Below are 19019 nucleotides of genomic sequence, written 5' to 3'. Positions count from 1 at the left end.
GGATGGATATCCGAGTGACACGATGTGAACGAGTCATAATGAATATTTTAGCATATAAACATCAATATCATTCGAATATATATTGAAAATAAATGTTGTTACTTTTTTATTCAAAATATTTTTTATCGCTAATTGCATTAGTACTTTATGTCGTACAATCTACCCCTGTCAGGAGTAGATCAGTCCATCTGTACTTAACTTGCTTGCTCAAACTATCGCGTGAGATACTGCGTGAAGCTGTGCTCGACTCGACATCATCATCACCACACCAGGCAGAATCACAGACAGGTAAGTGCAATCACATGATGGATAGTCAAAATGCAACATGTTACAATTAGCCAAAATATAAGAACAAGTCTGATTCGTGCCTAGATTCTCCCGACCTCTTCGTCTGAGCAGCAAGCTTCTGAGCTTTGGTTTCTAAAGCACTTGCCTGAGTAATGGTAAATCTATAGAACTGTATGTGATGCATGTACCAGCAGTGAAACAAGTGCATTAAATCAGAAGTCGACAGCTTGACCTAATTATATTGTGCTTGACACGAGCGCACAACAAAACTCTTCTGTCATTTCAGTGCATCAAACGTGTCTAAAAATGATTTCTGCCACTGTCTCCGTCTCAGACAGTGATCTATATTTTGAAGGGGTTACCCACTTTATAATAATTATAATAAAGTAATTATAGCCTATGTACAGTGTTGGGAAGGTTACTTTGGAAATGTAATGGGTTACAGATTACAAGTTACCCTATTTAAAATGTAATTTAGTAAGTTAAATAAGTAGTGCAACTATTTCAATTACTTTATTAAAGTAATGTAAGTTAACTGATTACATTTGATTACTTTTCTAAATTTCTAATGAATGTTTTCAACTTGTTAATCATTTTCAAGCATTTAAACCAGGCACAGTTAATTACAGTAGTACTCAACACTGATTACTGTCAGACTTTCAAGATCCTTCATCACTTGAATTTAGATTATAACAAGTACATTTTAAAGCACAGCCACCACACAATCAGACTTTAGCAACTCTTTTTACTTTGTGATCATTCTGAGGTTATATACAGATTTAAAATCACAGCAAGAAATTGTTTAATAGCTATGATACTGTTTTTTTTTAAAAAAAAAATCTTTGCATAGCAATGACAGGAAACACCGGCATCTAACAATGCCTTGGAATAAACAGTTACTCTGATAAAGCATACACATAAAGCATAGCAAAAAATAAAGCATACACATAAGCCCAAATAGGAAATAAAACAGTTATTGAATAAGCATGTGTCCTTGGCAGACATGGTGCGCTGCAAATTTAAACAAGAGAACCAATCAAAAGCATCAGAATAGCATTGCTATATGGCCTTTAAATGGCAAAGCAACAAATTAATATCATTCAACATATCCTAGCTTTTTACAGAAAATAATCAGAAGTAACCCCCTTTGTAATCGTAAACATTTTCATAAGCAATTGTTATTTAATTAACGGATTCCAGTTACATTTATTTTATAATTAAATTACATGACGCCTTTACATGTAACTAGTTACTCTACAACACTGCTTATATAACACAACTTTATGGAATACTTTATTCTAATTGTTGATCTCAGTTGTCCATATATATATATATATATATATATATATATATATATATATGAATGCCCATGAAACAATTCATGGTCTGATTGGTATTTTGCAATATTTATAGTAATATTTACAGTGTATAATATTTATATCCTATCAAAGCTTCGGTCCTGTGCTTTGTCCTAGCACCTCATTCCGACTTTGAAACCAGGTTGCATTCTCTTCCAGGAATGTCATAGCCTGTGTTATTCTTGGCACTGGAGTACTTATAAATTGGGACCGGCGACACTAACTAAAGAGTGTGTGTCGTGGAATGGAACATAAACATTCAGCTATATGTCAACACACAAGTCTGCATGAACATCTTTTCATGGTCGCCAGGTGCAATGTGATATTTGTCCCTACTTTAATTTGTTTTATAGGAAATGTCACTTATTATATAGAAAGCTAGTGAAATAACAGAAAACATCAAAGACCAGACTCTGACTCAGACTCTTCCTCTCCAGAGTTTCTCACTGTGTTTCTAGTTTTTTTTATTGACACCAGTACTAACTGGTCCAGGGAGGAGTTTCTTGAGCTGATCTAGGTGCAGTTTACTGCGTTGTCTGTTGTAATGGATTAAGTTTGGGTGGGTGACAATCAGCTAAATCATCCCCTTTGTGGGCTCATCCCTGGTGAGCGTGGTTGTTGATATCATTTATAAATCACACGGGACTTGCACTTGATGAGTACATATTGTTCAGTGCTTCGTGAATGGACTCAATGTTAGAAAAACAATGAGCCATGGTGCACAATGCTGATTAAAAACGATTGTTCTGATTTCAATGAAAAATCACTGTGAGTTCATGCAGCTGCAGCTTTGAGGACAAATCAAGAGTATTCTTTATGTAGTATAATGAGAGAAACATTTATTTCTGTTTAATTTGGCACAACCTTTCATATCTACAAAATATATTATTGAAATGTTTGATTATAAAATACACATTTGGTTCCGAAGCATTAACTTTGTTGGGAAAACTTACCTCTAGATGTTTTTAATTTGTATTTTTAGCGCAATTTTCCCCCGGAAATTGCGCTTGTTAACTCATGATTCCTGTTCTGTGCGTCTGTGCGCACCAATCTTGCACTTCTATCTACTCCTCAACCAGACCACCTAGAGACTTCGGGTTTTCGGCATTATGTTAAGGAAGGTCTAATCTCGGGATCGCACAAAAAAAATCCAGGAAAAGATTTACTATCTCTTAGTGTTGTGATCCCATGAGGTGAGAAAATTGCGCTAAAACACTCACCGAGTTTTTATTACTTGTTTTTTAGAACTTTTAAATGTGTAAGGCGGTAATACATTTACACTACCATTCAAAAGTTTAGGGTCGGTAAAGGCTGCATTTATTTTTATATTTATTTAACATGCTGATTTGGTGCTCAAGAAACATATCTTATCAATGTTGAAAACAGTTGTGCTGCTTAATATTTTTGTGGAAACGTGATGCATTTTAACTCAGGATTTTTTGATGAATAGAAAGTTCAAATTAACCGCATTTATTTTAAAAATAATGTAACATTTGTAGTTAGTCTTAACTGACACCTGTAATCAATTGAATGCATCCTTGCTGAATAAGTATTAATTTCTTCCAAAAAATTAGTACTTACCCCAAACTTTTGAATGGTAGTTTATTTAAAGATTTTTAAAAAAAAAAAAAACAGAATATCAAAATGAAACTTTATTACTCTTAATATGTTTACAATAGGATGTATTTAACCAATATTAATTAGGTTATTATAAATCAGTTTTATATTATATATTATATCCAGTGTAACTAATGTTTCTAAGACCATCACAAATCATTCTCGCAATTCAGACCGTGGTACCTTCACTACCTTGGTGACAACTATACCATGGTGAAATATTCATATCAGCAGAATTTGCAATAACAATGTTCAATACATCACAAAAAAAAAAAATGCAGGAGATAGATCTTGTTGTGAACAATTCATCCATGCATATGGTTTATTTAGACAAATGTTTCATATGTTGAATTAAAATGTCATAACTGGATGATAACATCAAGGAATTATTATTATTTATGAAAAAAAATTAGCTGGTAATGCACTGGTAATTCAGAGCTAAAAACACGCGTCTTTATTTACCCCACATTGTTTTGTAGATCTGCATAGTTTGAGAGTCAATAGGTTGTTGAGTCAGCTAATGGAAAATGATGATTTTTGTTTGTGTATATGTTTGCACATGTGTATACTTTGCGAGTTTGCTTGTGTACACACACAAACACAGGGCTGTAAGCGGTGATCAGACATGTCCTTGTTGTAATACGACACGTGTCCCAGGCTTGGGTGACTGAAGTTTACACTGTCGGGGATGAGCCCCTCTATATTTAGAACAGGGCAGCGAAAGGCTTGTTGCTGGTTCACTTGCTTTCTGCTGGAGCACTCGCTGCGCACTGGAGAGGCTTTGGATCGCTAGCTTTTTTCCACCTAGTACAGTGCACTATATAAACAAGGTGTGTGATGATGGGAGGGTGTAGTGTAGGAAGATGCGTCAGGAGTTGTTTCATTGTTTTGTTTTGTGGGGCATCTGGCTTTTTCAATAATGGATCTATCATAGCACACAAAATGGGTCATCTATGTTTTTGTTGCTGATTTGAATGTATTTTGTCTTCTTGTTTGTGAAGGACTTTTATGAATACCGGTAAGCAACAGAAGCCAGTGCTTACAGGCCAGCGGTTTAAGACCCGGAAAAGGGGTGAGTCACTTTTTATCCCAATATTTCACATTATTTTAAAATTCCAGGTCAAATGCATGTGGCATGATGTTGATTACCACAGAAAATCATTTTAATTTATAATATCAAAGGAAATACATGTTGACAGATATGCGCTTACAATGAAAGTCTGTGGGGCAAGTGTACAATGATTGTTTTTAATATTCGTACACATACAGAAACACACACACACTGTAGTCAAGTCACCTTCATTTATATAGCGCTTTTAACAATATGGATTGTTTCAAAGCAGCTTTACAGTGATAATAGGAAATTACTTTAACCGATTGTTTAGGCTTTAAAACAGCTCTAGGATAAAGCGAAGATCATTAGTTATTAAGTTAGGGGCCGCTAACACAACACCGTTCTAACAGGAAAACCCTTAACGCGCTCTGGCCACCCATCCGCACAAAACAGTGCCTGGTGTCTCGAGGACGCACTCCCTGAAATAGGTTCGAAGGTGCAAACGATTATCCGTTATCTCTGCGCTAACCTCAAAAACGCAAACCCGCGAAAACGCAGACGTCGTTGCGCACATGCGCACTATATGTTCAGTCCAAAGGTATGCGCATTTGAATATATACAGTGCGCAGGCATGTATTCCTTTACAAATCAACCCTCAATAAACTACTTGTCTGGCCTTAAACATTTATAATACAGATTTTTTTTTGTTGCGTCTGCGTAGCCACGCAAACCAGAATTATCCAGACAACATTTTATCTGTACTGAGGTAAAGGGAAGGGAAGGAGGCCCTGTAGAAATGAGCACACGTGTTGCAGACGCTCACTCAGCAATGTAGGGTCTCAGTTCATGTTCCATTAATAGCTTGTTTGTGTTCTACTGTGTCTCATACAATAGTACTGAGAATAATGCAGATCCTGTCATGACTCATTTTGCTATTTTAGGGTATTTTCACACTTGAGTCCTCTGTGTTCACACTGCCATGTTTGGTTCGAATAAAACGAAAACCATTGCTCTGTTAGTTCGGTTCATTTGAATAAGTATGAACGCTGGCATCCGAACCCTGGTGCGCACCAAACAAGTGGACTGTCTGAGACCCCTGAAAAGCTGGTCATACCTGTTTTTTCTTAGTCTTGATGTTGCCATCACAGTTCATTACATGCATCAGAACCGCATCTCATCTTCATTTGTGTGAGACCGAGGGATTCCTGCCGCTGTTTTGACTCCTTCACACATTTTATAAGCTCTTCATGAGTTCTCAGCTGGTCAAAATACCATCATATGTAAGCTTCGCACATACGACGAGTGTATTTATCCTAGAACACAGCATTGTTTTGGATGTTCGGTAAGTTTCGTATCAAAATAGGCAATACATCATTAAAGCCGACCAATCAGGTTGTGAACATATCCCTATGCCTTTAGGTTCGGTGTTAAAAATGCCAATCTGAACGCTTTGGTCCGCACCAAGTGAACAGAACTATAAGTGTGAACACACCCTAATTTTAGTGCTGCAGTCTCACAGAATCACAGAAGTTAACAAATCGCCTGTTGCATTGTTTGCAGAACATCTTATCCTCTCTGTTTAAAATGTCTCATTTCTGGGCCTCCAGTCACAAAATCATAGGAATGATATTATTATTCTTAATATTATTATTCTTATTATTATTATTATCGTCTTTTTTATTGTGGTGTACTGATAATTTGTTATTATCGTGGCAAAAAGGCTAAATAAATACAATAACTACAAATTGGTTCTGTTTCAGACATTTTAAACAACATGCATTACTGTTTAAAAGTTTGGGGTTGGTAAGATTTTTTTTATGATCACCAAGGCTGCATTTATTTGATAAAATACAGTACAAATAGTAATATTGTGAAATAATATGAAATAATTCTACAGTTTATGTGATTCCTGTTTTTTTTTTTTAATTAACAACATTAAAAAATAAATGTTAAAAAAAAAAAAACATTATTTTGAAATATAAATAGTTTGTAACATTGTAAATTTCCTTACTGCCACTTTTGATAATTACAATGCATCCATGCTGAATAGAAGTATTAGGTTAAAAAAAAAAATCTGACTGACCCTAAACTTTTGAATGGTAGTGTATGGTTAAACAAAATTGGTCAAGTTTTAGATCTTAAATTAAAAATTTAATTCACACTTAATTATTTAACATAGAAAGAAATTGTACAGTATTTGCTTTACAATTCTAAACTGAATCTTCTGTGTAGGTGTATTATTTGAGTGAAAGGTGAACACTGTTAGAAATTGTGGACAGCTTAGGAACGTTACTTAATAGCTTTTGACTGACAAATGTGAGGGCGTTTTCAACAGGGCATTAGTGTTATGCTTCACTGGCTTGCGTTGTAGGTGTGACTGGCTCTTCAAATGTGAGATCTCACAGGAAGACACTCAACATGTTCTTTAGCGTGTGCTATAATCAGAATCCCTAGCCAGCAGCGAGGCAAGGGAACTCATTTACATAAGTTAAGGTATAAGTGCGGCTTGCATATTTTTGTGTGTGACCCCCTGCTTTGTTTTCAAGTGTTCTTTACAGATGAATACAAATGAAGGATCAACTCAAAATCAATTACATTATTATATTCTATATCTATAGGTAGCTACTGTGTATCCTGAATCTCTGCTGTGGTAACCCTGGCTTTCTTGTGTTTTCTCTCTTCCAGATGAAAAGGAGAAGTTTGAGCCTACGGTTTTCCGAGACACAATTGTTCAAGGCCTCAACGAAGCAGGTGGTGATCTTGATGCTGTAGCCAAGTTTCTGGATGTCAATGGGTCGAGACTAGACTACCGTCGCTATGCCGACACCCTGTTTGACATCCTCATCGCTGGGAGCATGCTTGGTGAGAAGGTCCAAAAGCTTATCATTCACATGACATCACAGTAATAGCAAACCACAACCATCTAACGATCCAATCAAATTCAAGCCCCGCCCTACATTTTTTTTCTTCTTTGAGAAGCCGTTTCACTCAGCTATCCGTTACAATAGGGAAGAAAAAACAATCACTTTTCAGTTATCACTTCAATTATCACTTATCAGTTCTGTTTCGTGCTGACTTTAATATTGCATAGTTATTGTTTTGTAGATCCAATTTGAGTCATGACTTTGGTGATTACCCATTACAGATGATTTTAAGTATACCATCTTCATACAGAGATGCATTTAATAATCTCCTAAACTGCCATGATTACGTTTCAATGATATTTCAAACTGGCAATAAAATGTAACAGTAATGGTATTGTATTTTTTTGTTTCTTTAGTTCAAATGCTAAAGAACGTTTTGGTTTTTCAGGCTGGTCCAGCTTATGCGCTTATGAGTATTTAAAGTTGGCATGAAATGAAAATTTACACTATGTGTTCACCTAAATGCGGTATTGATCTTATTGTGAACAACTCTTCTTTGCGTATATTTAATTAAAAATAAGATGTGATCAAAATGGCATAACTCGATCTTAAGGTGAAACGCAAGTCCCCAGCTCTACATTATTATTATTATTATTATTATTTTTTTTTTTATACTCCGTTTCACTCGGATGCATCACAATATGGCAATGTTGTAGTACTTGAGATCAGGCAAGACCAAATTTTTTAGGAGCATTTGGACTCTGACTTGAATGAGCTAGACTTAACTAGTCAAAAAAAACAAAAAACAAGGTCTTGGACTCAGACTTGTCTGGTCTTGAGCACTACACCACTGCAATAAGGAAAAAAAATCTGAACTTTAAACTCAACAAAAAGGCTCTTTATACTGAAATATAGGATCCATTTTAAAAGCATCATATTGAGCTTTAGGATTTTTTTTTTTATTATTAATTTTTCTTCCAGTATTCTACAGTGTACTTCAAAGTATGGCCAATAAACGTAAAAATCGAATTACACCTGTTACACCAAGTCTCTGATTTGGAAGCTCATTTCTAGGGCTGTCACTTTACGTTCGAAAATCGATTGCACAATCGATCGGACCAACCAACGCAAGTTTCGAAAACGAAAATAGGGAATCGATTTTATCTTTATCTAATCGGTCTTTTCTCGGAGCGCGTCCAGCTCGTCACGAATCACTATACGCCCGCAGCGAACGCTCGTCACATAGCAACTGCAGGCTCTGACAAACACGCGTAAACACAGCCATGTTGAAGACTGCAGTAATGTTTTTCATTTATGTTATGGCAGTCCACTCTGCTTATTGTTTTTTGAGAATGTTGCACTCCTGTTTGTCATTGTGCACGAAACTTATATATTTGCTGACTTGTGTACGTCTCAAGCGCCCTCTTTACGTTCGTCCTAAAGCCTGATAGTTGTCCGTGGATTTGCCCATATTTGGCGTTTTAAAATGGAAACGTCTTTAGACATGGAAAATCGATTTTGCAATCGATTCAATGAGCACTTATGTCTAAAAAATCGAACAGGGGTGCGTTTCCCGAAAGCATCGTTGGCCAACTATGGTCGCAAGTTCCGTTGTTACCAATAGAGTTCAATGGACATTGCGATGAACTTGCGACCATAGTTGGCCAACGATGCTTTCGGGAAACGCACCCCAGGATTTTTTTCACAAAAGCGACAGCCCTACTCATTACTCAGCATTCAGATCCTGAGAACATGTTAGCCTGTTGTTGTCGTCCCATATACACATTGTTGTCGGACCCATCATCCCATTTTGTTTTAGTTTTTTTATTGTGTATGCAATTTTGCATGTACATTTGCATTTTGCGAAATTTTTCGACATGAATCACTCACTGACATAGCTTTTGCATCACGTATAAATTACAGTTTGGCATAAAAGACCATTGATGCCTTGCCTTTTACCCAAGATGTGACTGGTGTCATATTGTACAATCTGACAATCAATCAACAATCGTAAAGGACAGAAAATTGCTTGGTGTTTACTTCTAGAGAATAGGTCTGACTGAGCCATCCTTTGTGCTGTTAGCTCATACAAAGACACAGCAGATTAACAGAATAAGAGGTCATTAGCTCACTCGCAACACATCTTTGGATCAAAGTGTTTATAATGAAGTACCTCCAGCCCATCAACGTACAAATCCCATTGATGGTTAAAGATGAGGACAGCAGGGAGGGAATACACAACAGGATTTTACCCTGTCTTAGTTGTCTCCTAGGAGCTGTCACAGCCGGTTGGAAATCTTCAGATCTTTTGCACATAAGCAGGCTGAGATAGTGAGTGGGCGGCTTCTCTGTGGGACAGAAGCAGAGTGTTGAGTTTGGTTCGAGCAGATATGGGAAGCCAGTGTAGAGAACAGCATGAAGGCATGTTATAGGATTTTTTTCGAGGTTGAATGTGTTATAATTGTATGCATGTAAAGGGTTTGTGAAGCACATATGCTGGCAGTTCACACAGCATGTAATTACATTATGGCAATTTAACTTTAAAGTGCCCCTATTATGCCGTTTTACAGGTTCTTAATTTTGGAGGTCTCCTTCAATAGGTTTATGTGCATCCAAGGTCAATAAACACTAAAATATTTCTTATAAGAAAAACAATTTTATTTCAGTTAAATGTTTATTTATAGCAACATTATTTTTTCATTTGATGGTTTTAGTGCTAGTTTCGGGTAACTTTAATAACCCTGCTATACAGGGGAATCCTCTGTGCGAGAAGAGCTTCAATTCAGTGAGTTTACATTCTTCCTCTCAAACACTACATACATTCTGTTCTGTCCGTATAGAATTTGATCAGTTTCAGGCACTGACATGGACATGGACTTTCTCCAGGAAGGGACTGTCTCTGTCAACCCAATTACAGCTAAAAGGTTTACTTTGGCTCTATATAAAGCCTACAGAGCAATGAGGGCACACGGGAGAGGATGGAGAGCATCCTGGTCAAGCATCCAGTCAGAAGTCAGATTACTCCATCTACGGTATAGAGCTCTGATGAACAGAAGGCTGCCTTTAACTCTGTTAAATTAGAGATTAAGGCCAAATCCTCTGTTACGTATCACTAGACTTCCTGTTACACGTCACCTTTGCCCTTATAAGTCCTTAACAAAGACTGATTTCCCTGAACTCTGTGAAAATAGAGTGGGATGTATTTATGCATGTGTGATATTTGTACTACTTTCAAGTTGACATGAAAATTTACTTTTTACTTTCTTAATGCTGGTGTAATCATGAACAACAGGTCATTTGTGCACATCATTTATTAATTAATTCATTAATTTCCTATATGGTTAATGCCATTAAGTCCACTTTTTTTCTTAAACATGTCCTAAAGACATTTGAACATAATCCAGTCAATTCCTGATAAATGAAAATAATTCCCAACAAAATTATTATTGTTTTTTTTTTTTTTTGGATGTCCAGTCCACTCAAAAATGTCTCGTTATGCAAGTAAAATATGCTCTTTTGAAAATGTTCTTGCATAGTAATTTGGTGATATTATGCCTTCATATAAAATAATAACAGGAGAAAAAAGCAAAAAACTAAATTTTGTACTTTGATTTGATTTAAAAAATATTTTGAATATTTATCCCTTCTGCCTAAGAACAGAACTCCTAAAGGGACACATAAAAACTATATTTATTTTTCAAAACTTTGCCTTACCCTGAGACACTTCTCACATTTGCGAAGTTTCTTGAGGGAACGCAGTGCTTTTGCAAATAGAACTGGTGATCTGAAAAATTATATTTCAATTCCTTTGCGTTCGCTCGCAAAATTTTTGCCTTCTCCAAAGAAACTTTGTATTGGCTTGCAAAAGCACTGAAATATATATATTCTTTCTACCAGTCTCGTTTGTTGCTCCAGACAAGAGCCAGTTTAGTGTACTTTTTAATATGGTTAAATGGGAAGAAATACATTGACCAATCAATGGATCAGCGGATCAACACTGTAATCCGTAGCAAATCTCTCAAGGGGATCTGAAGTTAACTAGTTTGTGGTTTTAACCCGGACACCTGTGGATTAGACCATAAGGCATTGCGTCCTTTGTTTTGTGTGCAATGCCTTATGGTCTAATCCACAGGTGTCCGGGTTAATACTTTTGCGTTTTTCAGGGAACATTGCATTCGCAAGAAAGGACGCATTGTTTTGTGTGCAGAGCACATTGAAAAACCATGTTCTATTTTGGAGTGGAAGCAATGTTGATTGAAATTTCTTTCCTAATTTGATTAAATGATTTTGAAATGCTTCCACTCTGTCCACTCTAATGCTGAACTCAATCTACACTACATCACTCCCTTTATAAATAAAGTTGTAAAGTATAATGTACATTATACATAATGAACAAAACTGTAAACATTGCAATTGTTGCACATGATACAGGATGATTCATGCATTCTAGCAATTCTTTTCAATTATAAGTGTGCAGTAGGCAGTGACATTTTCTCAGTAGGGGTTAACAATGACACTGTGTTCTCAAAGGATTTACAGCATTAACCTGTAACATCACTTTCCCTGCCTCAGCTCCCGGGGGAACGCGCATTGACGATGTGGACAAGACCAAGGTGACGGAGCACTGTGTGTTCAAGGCGGAGGAAAACCACACTGCTGTTCGCAGCTATGCTCAGGTGAACACCCCTCTTTACTGTGTTCAGTGAGATGCTTTTTTCCATTTTTGTATATGAAAAATGAGCAGCCGATACCAAGGTGGCAGGGAGGCGGGGAATCCTATTTCAAAATTGCATTAGATGTACTTAGTCCCCAAATCCCCTTGGTCGAACCAGTATACCATTTATACTGTCATTTCATCATAATCCCTTGGATTACAAAGTCTCTCCATCATCTACCACTGTGATCTTAAAAGTGTGTTCTTGTTTCCAGCGTTTTCGTCCGCGAAGGGACGAAATATCATATCATGTATCATGAAATATCATATCATTCATGAGGAATCAAATTTTATTTTGGTATAAGTGTAGGGTAGGGATGTTAAACAATTTAAATAAATGATTAATTTAATGTAATATAATAATAATAATAATAATAATAATAATAATAATAATAATAATAATTATTATTAATATTATTATACAACATATCAAATACAACAATAATAAAACAATAAAACATTAATAATAATTTGTATCATGTGAATAATATGTTATATAATTATGTATAGAAATTGTATATAATAATAATAATAATATTAACCATAATAATTTACAATATTTATATACAATTATAATTTTACATAAATATAATTTGTAATTGAATTGTTAATAATAATAATATTTTAAATAACAAAAATATAATATAAAATTATAAAATAAATTTTGCGATTTAATTGTCATCAATACAACAATAACAAAAAATATAAATAGCTATTATGTAAATGTTGTGTGTGTATGTATGTATGTATGTTGTGTATTTATGTATGTGTATATGTGACTCTGGACCACAAAACCAGTCTTATGGGTAATTTTTTTTAAACTGAGATTTATACATCATCTGAAAGCTGAATACATAATCTTTCCATTAATGGATGTTTTGTTAGGATAGGACAGTATTTGGCCGAGATACTACTATTTGAAAATCTGGAATCTGAGGGTACAGAAAAATCGAAATATTGAGAAAATCGCCTTTAAAGTTGTCCATTTCTATTGGCGATAGTGCTGCATGCATTCACAAAAATAAATGTTTTATATATTTAAGGTGGGAAATTTACTAAATATCTTCATGGAACATGATCTTTACTTAATATCCTAATGATTTTTGGCATAAAAGAAAAAATCTATAATTTTGACCCATACAATGTTTTGTTGGCTATTGCCACAAATACACCCGTGCAACATAAGACTGGTTTTGTGATCCAGGGTCACACACATATATATATATATATATATATATATATATATATATATATATATATATATATATATATATATATTAATGTAATATAATATAATATATGAAGAGTTCAGATGCAAAAGCCTCTAAGTGCCATTTTTTTTCTAGAATGATCATTTTCATCAAACTTGTATATTGAAGTTCAGTAATTTCACTAATGGCAATGAAAATGACCTATTAATTGTCATTTAGTGAAATTACTGAACTTAAATATACGAGCTTGATAAAAATGATCATTCTTGAAAATTTCAGATGGCACTTAGAGGCTTTTGCATCTGAGGCTTTTTGCATCTTATATATATATTTTTTAATATATATATATATAAAAAATATATATATATGTACATATATGTTTGCATGTATATACAAATTTACAACAACAAATTTAAAAATGTATGAGAAATTATATATATATATTTTTTTTTATTTGTTATTGTTGATAATAATGTAAAAATTATATAAAATATCAAAAATACAATATTATATTAAATACCACTGCAATAATAGTTTTAGATAAAATATTCATTTGTACAGTAATACATGCATACATAAAACATTTTTATAATAATTATCATTTTTTATTAAATATCATTATTATTATTATTATACAGAAATGTATTAAATGAATGCTTCAAAAACTGCTATTACTGATGGATGATTATGTCTATATACAGGTGTTTAATAAACTTATCAGAAGGTACAAATATCTGGAGAAGACCTTTGAAGAGGAAATCAAAAAGGTAACTATTATCAGTAATGTGTTTTACTGCGGAGGATGTTGTCTCGCATGTGAAAAATAAACCACTGCAGGACAAACAAACATGATGCCAACGTAGTTTAATATTCGTGGTATTGAAAATAGGCTGATATACATTATGTTTTGATTCATATTTCTCATCCCTGCATAGCTGCTTCTCTTCCTGAAGGCCTTCACTGAGTCCGAGCAGACCAAACTAGCCATGCTAACAGGCGTCCTGTTGGCCAACGGCACACTGCCGCCACCTATCCTCACCAGCCTCTTCAGCGATAACCTTGTCAAAGAAGGTTTGTTTTGTCTTCTTCTTAAAGAGAATTCAGAATTGATTTGCATAAGGAGATAATTCTTCATGTGACTATTTAAAAAAATGTATTATGGAGTCTACTTTTTCCCCCCACTCTCTGGTTTGTAGGAATATCAGCCTCTTTTGCAGTGAAGATGTTTAAAGCTTGGATAGCAGAGAAAGACGCTAATGCTGTGACATCTGCCCTTAGAAAAGCCAACCTGGATAAGAAACTCCTGGTATGATGCTTGCTGCTCACAATTTTCAGAGGTTAATGAATTCAGAATCAAAACTGATGAGAGAAACAGATGAGGAGATAATGAACCATTATGCAAATAAATTGTTTCCATGGAGATGTTCATCACCTGGCTGACATGTGCCTTAACACCTCTAAACTCACTCATGACCTTGATGCGCACAGTACAACAAAATGCAGATTTCTGTAAAGCAAAGGTTTTGGTATCCAATCACAGGTAGTAAACACACACACACACTAGCTTTAAAAAATTTTGGGATGGTAATTTTTTTTTTTGAATGTTAGAAGTGTTTTATGCAAGGCTGTATTTATTTAAAGGGGTGGTATAATACCCTTTTCACAAGATGTAAAATAAGTCTTTGATGTCCCCAGAGTGTGTATGTAATGACACACTTCACCTTTTAGTCTTAGTAGGTTAAAGGTTCCTCCTAGTTCCTCCTGTAATTAATCTAATGGTGTAATCTGCTCTGACTCCAGGAACTCTTCCCTGCCAATAAGCAGAATGTGGAGCACTTCTCAAAGTACTTCACTGACGCAGGACTGAAAGAGCTGTCAGAATTCCTGCGCGTCCAACAGTCTCTGGGCACACGCAAGGAGCTTCAGAAAGAGCTGCAGGAGCGCCTGTCTCAACAGTGTCCCATCAGAGAGGTGCATCCTGCTTCTCCCATTCACACACATTAAACATTATAGATCAGTCAGCTTCTCAACTGAATTGGCTTCAGGACCTAGAAATTTATTGGACATCAAGGGGCGGACAAAAACTTAAATAGGCCACATTATGCTCTTTTACAAAGTCTTGATTTTGTTTTTGGGGTCTACTAGAATAGGTTTTCATGCTTTACTGTTCAATAAAACACCTTATTTTTCACATAATTTACATTGTTGCAGCACCTCTCTTTCCAGTCTGTCAGTATTGCTCTCTGGTGCGTTTCCCATAAGTATTGTTAGCAAGGGCTTTGCAGACCTTTTTCATGCTTGACAGCAACATTACACACTAAAGAAATGTTTAAATGTTAAAAAGTATAATAGATCCTCTTTAAAATGTTCTGATGTGAATTGTGTACAGATGGTGGTGTATGTGAAAGAGGAAATGAAAAAGAATGATCTTCAGGAGCAGGCTGTGATTGGCTTACTGTGGACTTGCCTCATGAATGATGTTGAATGGAACAAGAAAGAGGAGCTGGTCACCGAGCAGGCCCTCAAACACCTGAAGGCACAGTATCAACACTGACTTTCTAATGCCACACTTATTTGTAATGCTCATATCTATACACACATTGCAATTAAATGATCATTTAAATGCGAGTGATTTTTGTAGCTATACTCCATCTTGATTCTTACACTATGTCTGCACTTTATTGAATGCTTACCACTTAATAGCTTAGGTTATAATCAATGAAGCTGTCTACGCTGGAAGAGTCTGTTGCAGCGGGTTATAGCATACATCTTAAGTTGACAGATTTCTATTTTTGATGTAGTGTAGAGCTACTCAAGACACTTTGTCTGAAATTCAATGGATCTCATTCACTAATAACTGTGAATTATTCATATTTATAAGCACAGGAGAGCTTCTTACAAAAAAGCACAACATGTGCATGTGCATTTGTTCTTAACCTTGTTTTAAATGAGCAACCATGGCAAAAGTTAATCATTTGCTTAAAACACGCAAACTATCTCCATGTGAACACATGGTTTAAGTTGTTCATACATATTTTTCGTAAACTGAGATTAAATTTTAGAAAGAAAGTTGATTTATTGAATCATGATTTGTTCGTGAAAACATTTGTATGCAGATTTCACTCACAAATGTATGTGTACGCACGGTTCGTGAATGACACCCACTGTTTTTATATACAAACATTATATATGCATTTTACTTACTTATCTTTACTGCATGCATGCGGATAAAGTTTGATATAATATGTCCAAAAGCCTCTAAGTGCCATCTGAAATTTTCTTCTAGAATTATCTTTTTTATCAAGCTTGTATATTTAAGTTTAATAATTTCACTTAAATGGCAATGAAGATTACCTATTAATTGTCATTTAAGTGAAATTACTGAACTTAAATATACAAGCTTTATAAAAATGATCCTTCTAGAAGAAAATTTCAGATGGCACTTAGAGGCTTTTGCATCTGAACTCTTCATATATAGAGAGAGCTGTGGGATAATATAATATTACCATATTCATTACTGTTTTTCCTATAGCACTATGCACCTCTCCTGGCTGTGTTCAGTACTCAGGGCCAATCAGAGCTGGTCTTACTGCTCAAGATTCAGGAGTACTGCTATGACAACATCCACTTCATGAAATCCTTCTCCAAAATAGTGGTGCTCTTCTATAAAGGTACCCATGTCCACCCTGATCAGTGATTCAATTATATATTATTGGCATGTAATATAAGATATGGCATCTGTTTCTCAATCCATAGCTGATGTCCTTAGTGAGGAGGCCATTTTGAAATGGTATAAAGATGCCCATGCTGCCAAAGGAAAAAGCATATTTCTGGAGCAAATGAAGAAATTTGTGGAGTGGCTTCAGAATGCGGAGGAAGGTGAGGAATTATATTAGATAAAAATAACCCCTGCCATACGAAATGTAAATCAATCAAATTATTTCTTAATTCTCGCCCACAGAGTCTGAGTCAGAGGGGGAAGAAGACTAATAATCTTGAGGATCCTGAAGATTTGATAGGTTTTACACTGTCTGTGACCAGCTTTTTAGTGCGTATTTAGACTCTATGTTCGTTACATTTGTGTTCAGAGAGAAAGTCACATACACTGCCCAATCCAGGGAAAGGCTTCTGAGCACTAGGAAAAGAGTGCAGGGAGCTACATATAGACAGCCTTTAATAACAAACACTTTAATATGGATTTTGTATTAATACCGTTCAGGTACTGTGCACATTAGTTTCTTGCAATTGATTTTTTTGTTTTTTGTTTTAAAAGAAACGTGTATGTGTCGTATGGGACTGCTTTGAATCTTTTTATGAATAAAAATTGTGTTTTATATGTACTCTGTTTCAAGAATTTGTCTCTTTTAATTTGTCTGATTTCGCTTTATCTCCTCATTTTTAAGTCACTTTGGATAAAAACATCTGCCAAATGAATAAACATGAATGTCTTTGCAAACTTGCATATTGATTAGGACTTCATTAATTACTTCCCTTAATCCTGCTAATGATGTCGAGGACTTCTCTTTGTCTGTCTCACTCACATATTGAGTAATTTGTTTTCAGCAGGGTGGCATAATGCCCTTTTCACAAGATGTAAAATAAGTCTTTGATGTCCCCAGAGTGTGTATGTGAAGTTTTAGCTCAAATACCCCACAGATATTTTTAAAGAGCATGTTAAAAATGTCACTTTTTGAGGATGAGCAAAAACGTGCCGTTTTTGTGTTTCCCTTTAAATGCAAATGAGCTGCTGCTCCCGGCACAGAGGGTGGAGCTTCAAGAGCTTGTGTCATTTTACCTCACACAGACATGCACTGAAAATTATTTTATTTTTTTAGCCTTTTATGTTCAAACTGGAGTCAAAGATGTAGCCTGGCAAGCCAACTCACCATTGACACGGCTCAATCCGAGGGGCGGGATAAACGGCTGTCTTTCAAATTCCCTCTGCACGCAATAGGACAGCGCTATAACCAACCAGAGCGTTTTCCCAACAACGGAGCTTATGTTAGTTGATAGATTCAACTTTTGAATCTGGCCGGCAAAACTACGAACACATCTTCCTTTTTTGACTTAAGTGCCGTTCTTTGCTCTTTTCTCAAAGAAAAGCTTAACTCCAAGTCCTCCAGAGTCGCGGCCAAAGTCGATTTGAAAGACTGTTCGCCAGCAGCAGCAGTTCTTTGTTTTCAAGTAGCAGGAAACCGTTGCAACTCTGTCGTCATCATGTTAAGCCCGCCCCGCCTACTCTATACACGATGTGATTGGCCTGACCCGATTTAGGTTTTTACAGCTCCGAAAGTCAACGGAGAGTTGCTAGACTACCCTGGCTGCAAAATAAATTTTGCTGCCGCTAGGGTGCGTCTAGATTTCTAGGCTAACAAAGATGGAGAGACTAAAGAAGTGACAACATGTAGACAACTTTTCTGAATGGTAAGTTTATGAATTTATGTAGCATATGTGTAGTTGTCTTCAAGTCATTGATTAGCATATTTTGTCATGATAACGTTCCCGGGGGCGGGGTTTATGTAAATTTTAGGGTTTGTGATGTCACTAACCTGGGAGGAATGTTGTGTAGTCCCTACCAGCCGTTTGTTGTAGTCCTTAAAAAGCAATTTTTAAAAAAAGAAAATTGCTTTGCTTTGAACTGAGCTTTGTAACTTTGCAGATGTTTATGCTCAAACAGCAACATTACACACTAACTAAAGTTAGAAAAGTGAAATCATAATCAACCACCCCTTTAACATGGAGAGAAGAATTATAAATGTGATTATTATTTGATTAATTTACTTTATAGACTTCACATGCATTAGAAAACTAAAATCAACTCACAGACAATTATTTTTTTTCACAGAAAAAAATATGTTTCTGAGTAATCCTCAATAACTGGGAAAATTAAAAAAAAAAATCCCAAAAAAATCA

General features: G+C 35.4%; 1 protein-coding gene across 2 annotated transcripts; it reads left to right on the top strand.

Annotated features, from left to right (window-relative positions):
• Positions 1-14: 14 nt before the first annotated feature.
• On the top strand, positions 15-17446 carry bzw2 (basic leucine zipper and W2 domains 2). 2 transcript variants are annotated; one of them, XM_081377567.1, is made up of 12 exons: positions 15-288; positions 4265-4335; positions 7003-7179; positions 11754-11857; positions 13808-13873; positions 14042-14177; positions 14303-14412; positions 14907-15077; positions 15496-15642; positions 16639-16777; positions 16863-16985; positions 17068-17446. In XM_081377567.1, exons 2-12 carry the CDS (start codon positions 4272-4274, stop codon positions 17094-17096), a joined length of 1266 nt encoding a protein of 421 aa, XP_081233693.1. In that variant the 5' UTR covers positions 15-288; positions 4265-4271; the 3' UTR covers positions 17097-17446. The 2 variants fall into 2 exon arrangements, with proteins under 2 accessions (XP_081233693.1, XP_081233694.1); XM_081377568.1 differs by lacking the exon at positions 15-288 and adding an exon at positions 3970-4093.
• Positions 17447-19019: the final 1573 nt, after the last annotated feature.

This window comes from Scardinius erythrophthalmus (assembly GCF_964197995.2).
Source record: "Scardinius erythrophthalmus genome assembly, chromosome: 10".
NCBI classification, from domain to species: Eukaryota; Metazoa; Chordata; class Actinopteri; order Cypriniformes; family Leuciscidae; genus Scardinius; species Scardinius erythrophthalmus.
Note: the sequence above shows the minus strand (reverse complement) of the source record. Positions and strands in the feature narration are given on the sequence as shown.

Excerpts from the sequence above, each read along its gene's own strand:
- bzw2 (XM_081377567.1), top strand. The coding sequence starts at position 4,272 with ATGAATACCGGTAAGCAACAGAAGCCAGTGCTTACAGGCCAGCGGTTT. Across the intron at positions 7,180-11,753 it reads CATCGCTGGGAGCATGCTTG|CTCCCGGGGGAACGCGCATT; the intron begins GTGAGAAGGTCC and ends TCCCTGCCTCAG. Across the intron at positions 14,413-14,906 it reads ACCTGGATAAGAAACTCCTG|GAACTCTTCCCTGCCAATAA; the intron begins GTATGATGCTTG and ends CTCTGACTCCAG.